Source organism: Cynoglossus semilaevis, chromosome 17, assembly GCF_000523025.1.
Source record: "Cynoglossus semilaevis isolate Cse_v1.0 chromosome 17, Cse_v1.0, whole genome shotgun sequence".
In the NCBI taxonomy this organism is placed as follows: Eukaryota; Metazoa; Chordata; class Actinopteri; order Pleuronectiformes; family Cynoglossidae; genus Cynoglossus; species Cynoglossus semilaevis.
Window position 1 is genome coordinate 2,099,628 of NC_024323.1, and position 12,421 is coordinate 2,112,048.

General features: G+C 38.5%; 1 protein-coding gene across 1 annotated transcript; it reads right to left on the minus strand.

Annotated features, from left to right (window-relative positions):
* Positions 1-490: 490 nt before the first annotated feature.
* snx8a (sorting nexin 8a) lies at positions 491-11,014 on the minus strand. Its single transcript, XM_008329264.3, has 13 exons — positions 10,710-11,014; positions 9,089-9,216; positions 8,180-8,309; positions 7,383-7,573; positions 6,388-6,508; positions 4,917-5,053; positions 4,738-4,818; positions 4,475-4,635; positions 3,514-3,643; positions 3,354-3,422; positions 2,126-2,275; positions 1,506-1,655; positions 491-713 (listed from the first exon to the last, which is right to left on the minus strand). The coding sequence occupies exons 1-13, from the start codon at positions 10,729-10,731 to the stop codon at positions 633-635; spliced, it is 1,551 nt and encodes a 516-aa protein (XP_008327486.1). The 5' UTR covers positions 10,732-11,014; the 3' UTR covers positions 491-632.
* Positions 11,015-12,421: the final 1,407 nt, after the last annotated feature.

Genomic DNA, 12,421 nt, shown 5'->3' on the forward strand with positions numbered 1-12,421 from the left:
ATAAAAAAAAAAAAAAAACAGCTTTACATTGAGAGACAAGGAAAGTCCCACATTTCTGTCCCTCAATTTTCATGGTGCTTGATATGTAAAAGAAGACAAACTCCTCATCGCTCGGATCTGAGCATCCGTCTTCCGAATCACACTGCGATGAACGATCGATCTTAAACCTTAACGTGCTTAATTCTTCGGAGTGTAATATGTAATGTGTAATGAAAAAATACCCTTTGTATGTGCTTTGTGTGTCTATACATACATATACATGTATGTATTGTAGATATATATGTGTGTATATATATTAAATATATATATTGTTATATATATTTACATACACACATATAAGTAACATCTATTGTGTATATATCTTCATGTATATACACATACATAAATACTCAATATATGTGTACACATAATACATGCAGTATGTTCATATATTGTTATATATGTTATATACACATATAAGTAATGTATATATGTGTATATATATATTTATATATTATTATTATTATGTTATTTATGTTTATACATACACATATATAAATACTAAATATATATATATGTCTGTGTGTATATATATATATATATTTATATGTTCAATCTGTCAGCATAAGCAACAGGAGCAGCCATTCTCTTCTTCAGACGGAACTGTTCAGTCCATTCTTTCCACCAAAGAGACACCCGAGCTTCGGCTGGAGTTCATTCCACACCTCACCCATCTGTAATAAAACACATTTTCAATGTACCAGGGTAAGCTGAAAAGTTCTAAGACCAAGTTTTACACTTGGAACTTTAAAAGGTGTCAGATTTGAAGCAAAACATTTTTAGGAAACTCCAACAGCTTTGACGTGAAGTGCTATTATTGTATCATTGTCATGAATGGGATTTTTCAAGCCTCAAAAACATACAGTTCGGAAATCAGGGCAAACATTCAATTTCAACTAAAGGCCTGTGGAAATTTCGATCTTGCTCCAGCTACTTTTTTTTCCCCCCCAAAACTTCATTCAATCATTTGAAAAGAATCTGGATTTCCTTAGAAGTTTGCACCCGAGTGTAAAAGACATCTTTAGGAATTCTACAAAGAAGGAATTCTCTGAAGGGAATGTTTTGAACTAAATGTGGGATATGTGGAGAAATAGTTTCCATTTAAATATATAAAGATTGCTTTTTTTTCTATTTGTCTTAGAACTTACCCTTCACTGACCCTTTCTTAAGTTTGCCACAAAAAGATTTAAATACATGAAAATATTTTTGTAACCGTGAATATTAATTTTCTATTCCCTTCAAAAATATTTCTCTTACACTATTTGCTTGAAAAATCATTGTATGTGCAAATTAACAAACAAACAAATGTGACCAAACCGCGGGCCCCAGGACTGTCATTGAGTGACACCAAACCAGAGATCACTATTTTAATTCACCATTAAAATGATTAGTATTGAAAAGTACATATAGTACATTTGCTGTAATAGGTCCTGCTTTAAGGGACTGGCTTCGGAGAAGTCGCTCACCTCTTTGTGACCTTGAACCTGAGAGTTCACCAAAGCCCCGAGGATGTGGGAGGTGAGGGGAAGGTAGGTGAAGATGAGCTGTGTTTCTTGATGAAGGCAGAACAGCGAAAAGTAGTTCCGCAGCTCCATGGTCTGAATAGCATTCTCTTGCTTTTTGGAGAATGGGGAAAAAGTATAATAAGATATAGTAATCACTGATAATACACACACATTTGAAAATATGAATTAATATTGGCTTAAAAATAACAATATTTTTTCCAATAGGGGGCAGCAGAGGGCTATAAAAACTTAAAAAATGAAACTCAAAGCCATTGAAGATCTTCATGTGTGTCTTTCTTCAATTCCTGCTTCTGTAGCAGAACTGTATTCAACTAAACAGACCCAGGTTACATATATGGTTTATATATAAAACCATGACTAAATACATTTTCTTTCGTATACCTATGCTGAAATAGTCGAACGGCTAACGGATAGGAGAAGACAGGCACATTTGTAGCAGATCCATTCAAGCCTAATGAATGACTGTGATTTTCCAGTCTGGAAAAGCCACGTAGTAACGCACCAAGGGCGAAATCTAAGAGACGACAAATTGTGGAGGTGTGATGAAAGAGCCTGATCACCTGCACAATGCGCGACTCCAGCTGCTCCACAGACACCTGCTCTTTTGTCTGCACCGCGGCGCTCATCATCTGCCTCTTCATCACACTGTATTTGTGCAGAGCCCTCTGGTGCTCGTGAAGAACTCCCTTCTCATGGCGCTCACAGAGATCCTACGACAGAGAAGACAAAAAAAAAAACTAGTCACAAAAAGTAGTGTAGTGCCTTGAACCAGGCAGTATATGATGACAAAAATGTTTACTTGTATTTACGTCAGGAGAGTGAACTGAAAACGTATTTTTATGTTGCTACTGAAGAAGACTTCATTGGTTAGACATTTAACCCATCCCTGAGGAGTGGATGCCTTTAAGAGAGAGATGTTTGCTGCTTGATCAACATACCGCATACAGCCTAGTGGGATTCAAACCTGCAGTCCTCTGATAACAAGCCTAATCCCCTTACCACTAGGCCACAGGCTGAAAACATGACTTTAATTCCTAATAGATGTTCGTTTTTTATCAAAAGCTAAGGATAAACACACAAATGGAGCAAATATAGCATATATATAGTATTTACTTTATTACATTTATTTTATATATTAACTTTAATACTGTGTATTTATTGTAAAAATTGGTGCTAATGACCCTGGATACAGACTGCGCACATAACAACTACTGCAGTCGTTTATAAACGAGATGCATTTTGGCTAACAGGTAGGCCAAAAAAACATTTTTACCGATAAGCTAATCATAGCTTAAAGGGGGAAAAAAAAGTTAAACTTGGAAGAGAAGTTGGTCGAAAGTTTCAAAGAGATAGCTAGAGTTAACTGAAAAATTACTACTGACTTAATATTTTACTAATTCTTTTTTAATTATTTCAATTAACTAAAAGTACAGCAAATTACATAAAAAGCTAAGCTAAAAAATAAGTAAAAGTTGCCACAAATAGAGACGAAATACTGGCCCAGAGATAACAACAACACTTAGAATAAAGAAGATATCTGAACTTGCTTTGAATTGACCCACATATTGTTAAAATATTTTTTTAAAGTGAATTTAAAAAAAAAAGTTTTACTTTCTTGTGTTTGTATAGCATTTAGCTAATGGTGCTTTGTAGGTGTAAAGGAGCTCCATTTCTTGTTTATTTATTGTCTCTGATAAATAAGTCTAAAATTTTGTTTTTTTAATCCTTCATTTGTTTTGAAGTGTCAAACAGACGTAAACAAACAGCGTTCAGGTCGTATGAACTTACTCTGTAGGACTGCAACAAATCCAGAAAAAGATTCAGCTTTTCAACAACATCATCCTCTTCTCGTCCGCCCTGGGGACATGGGTAGAAAATAATGTATTACCCGGTGCCAGGACTGGACGAGCAGTGCACAGAACAGAAGGTGAAGGAGTCAGGACTGTACCTGCTGAGCAGCTTTGTCAGACAACACAGCAAACTCCACGGACAGACTCTTCAGTGACTGACGCAGCGTCCCCCAGGAGTTTTGAGAGGAGGCGAAAGAGGGGAGAGACAACGAGTCTGAGCCCAGAGTGCTGCAAAAAACAGAATTGTTAGAGAGGACAGAGTGTAATAATGAAGCCATTTATCTGCTGCCAAAGTCATTTTAAAAAAGAACAGAAACACGCAGTAAGATCATATAAACTTTCTTTTCTCTCCTCTGGATACAATACAAATAAATAAATAAAATAAATTGCACGTCCACATTGACGTTTACTCCATTATTTTTGTGTAAATCCACACTTTCATTACAATACAAACCCATTAGCAATAGCTTAACATTTTAATTGCAAATAAGGTCAAGAGAATAAAGATGGTTGTCAAAATGAACGCGTACATTCGCAGAAGGATGCACACTGCAAATCCCATAAGTCCACAGTCCATCCACTTATCAATGCTCTAATACAGTCATTACCAGACATGGACAAACTATGGCCCGTGGGCCATGTATGGACCACTGGGCCTTCTAATCTGACCCACCAAACACCTGTAGAAGGTGTGATAAAGACTGATGTCTTCATGCAATGTTTCATGCATTACAACAAATCGACTGTCATTTTTGTTGATGCCACTAGAGGGCGGCAGACATCAAATGTGCCAAATTATCTTCGAAAAGTTTATTCTTGTACATGTTATTTATATTATTTCACCAAGCATTCTGCTTTTACTAATACTAGAGCGCCCTCTAGCGGCTGTCAGTGTGAAAATAATAAACATGTACAATTATTTATTTTAATGTATAAGTCGCACCTGAGTACAAGTCGCAAACTCAGCTAGAAGGATGAAAAAAAGTGTGACTTACAGTCCGGAAAATACGGTATCTACAATTTGTAGGTCTTTCATAAGTCTTTGTCGTCATGAAGTACCTGAGCTCCCTGCCGAACATGAGGAGATCAGTTGCGTTCTCCTTGGAGCGCTCCGCCATCTTCTCAGCTCTGTCCCGCAATTTGTTGAACGTGTTGTGGATGTTCCTAATTAACTCTCTGCTCGTGGAGAACTGGGCCTGAATGTCAGCGGGCAGGTAGTCCTACAGAGAACAGAGGGTCAAACTCAATTTAAAGTTTCTTTTTTTTTTTTTTTTTTTTAGCATCGTATACTCTTCGTGTTCAGAAACGTGTAGATTACTAACCTTCGCCTGGGTCGCAACTCTGTTGGTCATGAATTCATCGCCTGCTTTTTTGTACGCATCACGCAGCTTGGTCTGAACATCCTGTTAGGGAAAAGACGAAGTTAGGCAAGAAGAAAAAAAAAAAACAGGGTGTCTGTGACACCAGAGAATTGAAGCAGAAAGTTAACTACACTACACACCGAGCCACTGAAGGTGAGGAAGGTCTTCACCAGCTCGTCCTCGGAAAAGACGGGATGCCTTGACACCAGGTTAATGAATCTGCCAAGTGCTCGTCTCCTCCCTTCAATGAACTCGCGCTCGGAGACAGAGGTCAGCACTGGAGACGCACAGCACGGGAAACAAACAATATTTTGGTAGGGAAGACGTGCGAGGGGAGGCAAAGCAAGCAGTTTGACACCCACATGGAGGCCCGCGCAACTGTCACCATCACCTCACTTCACCGAGTCAATTAAAAAACACACTTGTTATGACACACCGAGGCTGCAACATTATTGGGAGAACGGTTCATTACAACCACGTTTAGAACTAGTAGTTAATTGAGTCATCTGCTAGACACAGTGTGATGTCACAATTCAGAATACAGGGAAATTGTTGTCATGACAACGGTCGTCCATGATCCCAATTGTTTTTACCCAGAATATTTATTTTACCAAATGTGAAATGTGTTTTGGGAAATTCAGGGATCATTAGTCAACGGGACTGTTATGACAAAAACATTATGCTAAGATCGTACTGAAGGAACTTAGACCCTTGTATTACAAACTCTTCCTCACTGCTTTAAATATGCGAAAATAATGCTAACTTTTTTGCTATCTTTTTGAACATTTTCGATTGTTTTAAAGCTATGCATATACATTTTTTTTATGGTCACATGCGGTCATTCCAGGTCAGTGGTTTTTAAATTGGGGGGCGGGGCCCCACTAGGGGCACAGCACCATTGCTAGGCTTTTTATTATTTTTAACCAATATCTAGCTCTTTTCTATGAAAATTCATTGCTGTTTAGAAAAAAATGTTATGTTCCCAGCTACTTCCTCCCAGTTCTTTCACTTTTTAACTTTAAGTTATTTTAAGGCTAACATTTATTACATTTCCTCCTCTGCCTTTAACTAATTTAGGGCATATAGCTCTGCTCCCAACACACTTATAACTATATCAGCTTTGTATTTATTCAAATCTAATTCCAATACTATTTTAAGATAAATTCTTAGCTCCTCTTATTAATTGTACTGGAACTTAATTCTATTTATTGTTTTTCTCATTTTTGCTAACAAAATGTATCGTTGATGTCGTTGATGGGAAAATTGTGTGTACACTGCATAAATCATTTTGAAGACAAAAAGGAAAACATCAATGAGAAAAAAAAAATATATATATATATAACTGTTGGAGTGATGCAGGCTCATTTAACGCATCACGGCTTCCCTCCTTTCTCTCACGCATTAATTGTGATGGATGACAACGTCAGTGTTTAAAACAACGGGAGCAGCCGCGTGAATTTGAAACTTATCTCTAAGAAAAAACTCTAATTCAAAACAGACTCCATCAACACAAACTCCCCGATCTTCAGTTGAGCATATAAATACTTCAAATGACCCATGCAGTGAATACATGCATCAATAGACAGAAGAGATCCAGACAGTTTAACACACCTGCCTTTAACATCCTTTTCGGTGGCAATGCCGGCACCACCCTGTAGGAGAATTTCTGGAGCAGAACCTCGTGGAAGACGTCGAAATCACTGTAGCGCCGATAGACGGATATTTTATATCGCTGCAAATGAAAACAGAAGAGAAGACAGCCGCATCAGCGCCCGCTGGTGACGAAATTCCACGTTTCCATAGTCAAGCTTGAGAAGAATTAAAAACAGGACCCCTACAGGCAACAAGGAGTAATTGAAAAATGCTTCCAGAGAAAAATACCTCCTCTGACACGGAAGCTGAGATCACTCATCCACATCTGAAACGGATTCTACTGTTTGTGCAACAACAGAAACCATTTCTCAATGGAACATTAAGCAAGATAGGAAAAAAAATCTTTTTTCTTGCGACATGAATAATTAATCCTGCCCCTGACCCCAAGAAATATATGACACGGCTCATACTTCCTCATATTATTATTATTTAACTATTTAAACTGTGTTAACGTAACAACTCTTATAATTAAACTTATTTTGCTTATCTATACATATACAAGCCATAGAGATAATGAGGTATATTGTAGTATATAGAATTGTAATGTATTTGAATAATAGACACCACCTAACAGCAATAATTATCTACTAACCTACTACTACTACTTATACTAATGTAATCTACTACTACTAACCTACTAATCTATTAATATCCACTGTTCCAGTTTTCCATATTCTTTCTTTCTTTCTTTCTTTCTTTCTTTCTTATCTATCCATCCATCCATCATCCATCCATCTATCTCTCTCTATTATCCATCTATCCATCCATCTATCTACAGTAAATGCTAATACGTTCCAGTGATTTACTGTTGTTGATGATTGATGTCCAAACAGCCTTCATGCAATTCATGCAAATAATACAAATCATTTCTGATTGACATCCATAGAGCCACTAAGGCCTACATATGATCCATTAACAGTATGTGACTCCACAGGTTCCACTGAAGGCCATACCTGGCTGGTGACCTGGTACTCCACATGCTTCAGGAACAGGCCCTTCTTCTCAGGTATCAGCTCCACCTGGATGGTATCGATGGCCAGCAGTTTGTCCAGGGTGTGGGACATGGTCAGTGCATCTTCCTCCACCGGCTGTATCCTGAGTGCACTGAGGCTCTTTGGCTCACCGAGCTGAGGTTTGGGCAACTCTGTCAAGCCAAACAGTTAGAAAGGTCAATATTTGCTTTCTTAGAACTTAAACATTACATCACAGCTATTCAATTGGATTTCACAAGAAGTAGGAATAAATCTAAGTTAAAAAAAAATCAATTTGTTTATCTGACTGTATTTATTACACTATAACTTAATTACTAGCATATTTCTTTTACTTTAATTTAGATTTTTTTTTGGCTGAAATTAAACACTAAAGGTCAGGTAAATATATTTATTCAAACTAAATATATTATTTCAGTTCGTCTTCTTGTGCTGTTAATATACCTGCCAACTGTTCTGGGATAAATGCTGCAGTAGTACCCATTAGATTACTGTGTTTTTTTGTCATTTTTAGGTTGTGAAAAATACACATAAAACATTTAGGTGTCATGATTAAGCACTAGGATGTTTTACTTGTCAAACTGCCTTTCCTACACTGCGGGCTTCCTCTGACTGTCTTCTCACATGAGATTTAAAACAAAGTAGCCCCACACAGATGACATCCTCTGACCTACGCTGACCTCGGCTCCATAAAGCTACTCATTAAACCGAACCTTAACTGCTAACGCTGAGGTCGTCTCCGTAGCTGTATCGTCACTTACCTTGTATACAGTTCTCCAGCAGTTTGGGGCTGGGCTGCTTCCCTTGCTGTGCCAGGGCAATCAAAGCCAACGCTTTATAGAGTGACAACTTGTTAAGAAATCCATCTGTGGAGTCGACGTGCTCCGAAAGCTGAGAGGGACAAAGACACTGAGTGACCTGGAGGTCTGTTTTTTTTTTTTCTTTTCAAATACTGTGGTTTGCATTCCTTTGTGCAAAAAAAAGTGCTCACTAGACACAAAAGAAATGATACGCTGGAGGGTCAGGAAATGGTAATTTCCAGTCAACCGCAAACCGTCTGAAAAAGTACCTCAGTCTCAGAATACTAAGAGATATTTCATAACACTAACTCATATCTCATCAGTACAAAAAGTGTACCCTTTGACAGTATTGTCCTAAAAGTTAAAGTAAGTAGCAGGATGTGACTTATCTACACAAGCAATGTGGATTTCACCGCTCTAATTGTCAAATTTATTTGAGCACACGTTTCAGACCTGTGTTTACATACGTGTCAAACTCAGGCCCGGGGACCAAATCTGGCCCACGATGTTATTATATTTGGCCCGCAAGATCATATCAAATATGTACTAGAGTTGGCCAGCCAGTATATAGCCACTATATAGCCACTATATACTGGCAGGATTTGTAGTATTAGTGTATGCGCTGTTTGGAATATGCGCATAAATAGCGCGTACATTGTGTTTTGTTTTGTTTTTTTTTTTGTTGTTGTCAGCCTGTGAAAAAAAGGCTACACATCTGCCTTAAACAGTATGCAGAAGGTCCTGGGTTTGACCCCCCCCCCAGAAGAACCACATACTTGGCACCTCTAGGGGGCAGCAGATCTGCTGTTGACACGACAATTTTCCCAGTTGAAGTTATTATTATTTGTAATCATTATGTTGAGCTCCTACCCGGGCTAAGACAGCGTTGGGGAGCTCCGTCTTTTGGAGCAACCGCTGGAAGACTTCCACCTGCACTCTCTCATCATTCCTACATCGGACAGCCTCGTACACTTCCCTGTAATACGCAGGGACCGAGCCTAGAAGAGAAAAAAGTATCCACAAAAAACATGAGAGACAATTCTGGCAAAATTACCTCGAAGAGTGAACATACATTTATTGGGTTTTCCCCTATGGTATTTTCTGGGGGGAAAAACACAATCAAATGAATTATGAGTACTGGAGGCTGTTAACACGTTCCTGTCACATGACCCATGACTCTGCTCTTCACATTTACTAGTCAGATGCCACAGCAATCTCTGAGAGATGACACAGTATGTGCTTTAGATCAGCAGTGTCAAACTCATTTCCACCAGGGGGCCACATCATCAATACAGTTCCCCTTGAAGGGCCGGTTGTAAATGTTAGACTGTATAGATCAGGGGTCCCCAAACCCTGGTCTGCGGACCAGTACCAGTCCATAGGTCTTTTAGTACAGGGCCATTTTGGAACACAGTGAAAAAAATGTACTTAATTTTTACTAATTTACTTCATTCAAAGAAAATCCAGTCAAATCCATTTACTGTCTTTATTTAAAGATAATCTGGTAATAACAGGTAACAGGTGGTACTTTATAGAGACAGACCCTACCCCCAGGTCGGGGACCGCTGGTATAGATGTTACTCCTCAATTACAGACTAATACATGTTTCTGCAATTGATTATTATTTATTCAAGCTGCAAACATTGATCATTGTTGTGTAATAAACAAAACCTTTTAATTTCTCGGGTTAAGAAACTCTGCTGTATGCCCCGGGCCACACAAAACGGCTTGGCGGGCCACATTTGGCCCCCAGGCCTTGAGTTTGACACATTTGCTTTAGATTTTCTGGGATGAAAATGGTTGCATTGACTGCACCCCATCAGTTTGCAAGTTTGCACTTTACCTTGTCCAAAAGTAGCACAGTTAGATTTGTGAAAAAAACCCGTAAGTTTAATGAACTACATTATTTCCTCGTAAGGAAGACCTGATATGAATCCTAAACATATATTTCCACCCAACGCACTAACGACGGCTGAGAATGTTTCACTTTTAATATCCAGGTTGTTGATGTATTTGTTTATTTGACATTCAATCTGCAACTTGTCACCGCAGTTTTCAGTGAATACGGCTGTATTTTTGTTTCCAAAAAGTCGCACCGCTAAGTCACCGTAGAGACCTGCTGACAGGTTTCACGTGGCATAATAAAAAAATAAAAAATAACAAAACCCCATGAACTTCGTACGTCAGATTTGAACATATTCCCACAAATGTTTTTCAACGTTGCTCTTTCCCCAGAAAAACAGAACTACGGAAGTCAAACACGAACACGTCAAACCACCCGTCGTCTCTCCACTGATGCAGCAACTTCATTCAGATCGCCGTGTTCCCAAAAGTTCCCATTGGCTGCTGCACCGCGCGTCTTCGATCGAGCACGAAAATGTTCCTTCGCGATCTGAATGGACGTGGCCCTGCAGCCAGTACAAAAACACGGTAAAAGCGACACACGCAGGTCTGAGCGAGGAAGAAAGTGAAGAAGTGCAACGTACTGTACCTTCATTAATCTCTCCTGCCATGGTTTCTGAGTGTCATGTGAGCGCCACAGCACCTCCATGTGATTTCCTGCAAAAAGAGAGAAAAAAAAAAAAACCAAGTCACTCATTTCTTAAAGTTGTAGTGAGTGGTTAAAGTCCAGGTCTGCATCAGCAGCTGCACGGGTGATAAAACTATTAAACACGGCGTTGCACGTGAAGGTGTCAGTGTTTAATAATAAACTGTACACTAAAGAGAACGCGCGTGACTTTCTTTTTTTCATGAAATCCCTGCCATGTGGAGACTATGAAGATACAGTATGTGCGTTATATAATATGATTCTGTGAATAGACATCGATACTGTTGGGCACCAGTTTCACTTGTACATCTTGATTTATTCGGTTACATCTTGAGGTTTCTGTTCCTCATTCTTTAACGTCAAGTCCGTGCAATGATGCCGTCCTCGGAAGTTTGTACTGTAGTTGTTGTAATAATAATAATAATAATAATAATAATAATAATAATAATAATAATAATAATAATAATAATAATAAAGATGGTTATGGTAATTGGTATTATTAGTATTATTACTGTTATTATTATTGTATTATTACTCTTAGTAGTGGTAGTGTTACTGTTATTATTATTATGAAGAATTGCAATAATTTTGTCTATATTGTTTTATCGACCAATAAACATGGATCAGACAACAGTTTGTCAGTGTGATCGCATCAAAAAATTAAGATAAAAGAGGATGGTGGTGCAACATGGTGTATAAGGAAAACAGGAGTCAAGGGTAGGTAGGTTGTGATGGAGAGGTTTACACATCAGGTCAGACTATAGGAGTGGGAAGCAAGTGGAGAAGAACTTCCGGAAGTGGAGAGCAGCACTAGAGAGGACAGAGTGAAGGTCAACAGACGCAAGACGGAATGCAATGTCTGAGGCAGGTGGTAAGAGATGCTGCAAAGAATAGAAATAATGAAGGCGGATCCGTTTAGGTACTTGGGGTAACAGTCCTGCAAGTAGGAGTGAATGGATGTAGACGAAGGTCAGAGTTGTTAAAAGAATAGCTGCGAGAAAGGGGGAAAGTTGGGCTCTACGGATTGGAGATATGGGCTTTGTCTGAACAACAGGTGGCTGAGCTGAAAGTGGCAGAGATGTTCAATGGGAGTGATCAGGATTCTAAGGACTTGACATGAAGACATGGTATAAGACAACGGCAGCTGCAGAGCACAGTAGAGGGTAAAAAGAAATAAAGCATAGAACAGCGCTAGGGTGATACAGATAACATCTCTGCTATTTCTTACATTTATAGTGTTGAGTTTTGCAAGTTACTATAATAGAAAACAAAACTGTGAATAATATCAGTCAAATAATTGTTGTTGTTAACGCAAATGTTGGTCGTACTGTCTGAAAGTCTGACAGCAACTGGGAGAAACTACCTTTGGTACCACTCCTCCAGGCATTTTGGGTGTTTTAGTCTGGTGCTGAAGGAGCTGTTCAGAGATGGTGTTCTGCAGGGGTTAGAACAGGTTGTCATCATCAGAGATGATAGCTTGGCTGTCATCTTTCCCTGCCTTAATTTCTGCACAAAGAATGTTGAAGAATGAACTTTTAGGGAACTTTAAGGGCAGGAAACAGAAAGGCGCTAAGAAAAATAAAAAAAAATAAAGAAATAAAGATCAAAACTAAAAAGGTAATTTAAATACACACAAGAAATGTTAAAAAGCAAAT

Excerpts from the sequence above, each read along its gene's own strand:
- snx8a (XM_008329264.3), bottom strand. The coding sequence starts at position 10,731 with ATGGCAGGAGAGATTAATGAAG. Across the intron at positions 9,217-10,709 it reads GGCAGGAGAGATTAATGAAG|GCTCGGTCCCTGCGTATTAC; the intron begins GTACAGTACGTT and ends TTTCTCTTCTAG. Across the intron at positions 3,644-4,474 it reads ATGTTCGGCAGGGAGCTCAG|CACTCTGGGCTCAGACTCGT; the intron begins GTACTTCATGAC and ends TGTTTTTTGCAG.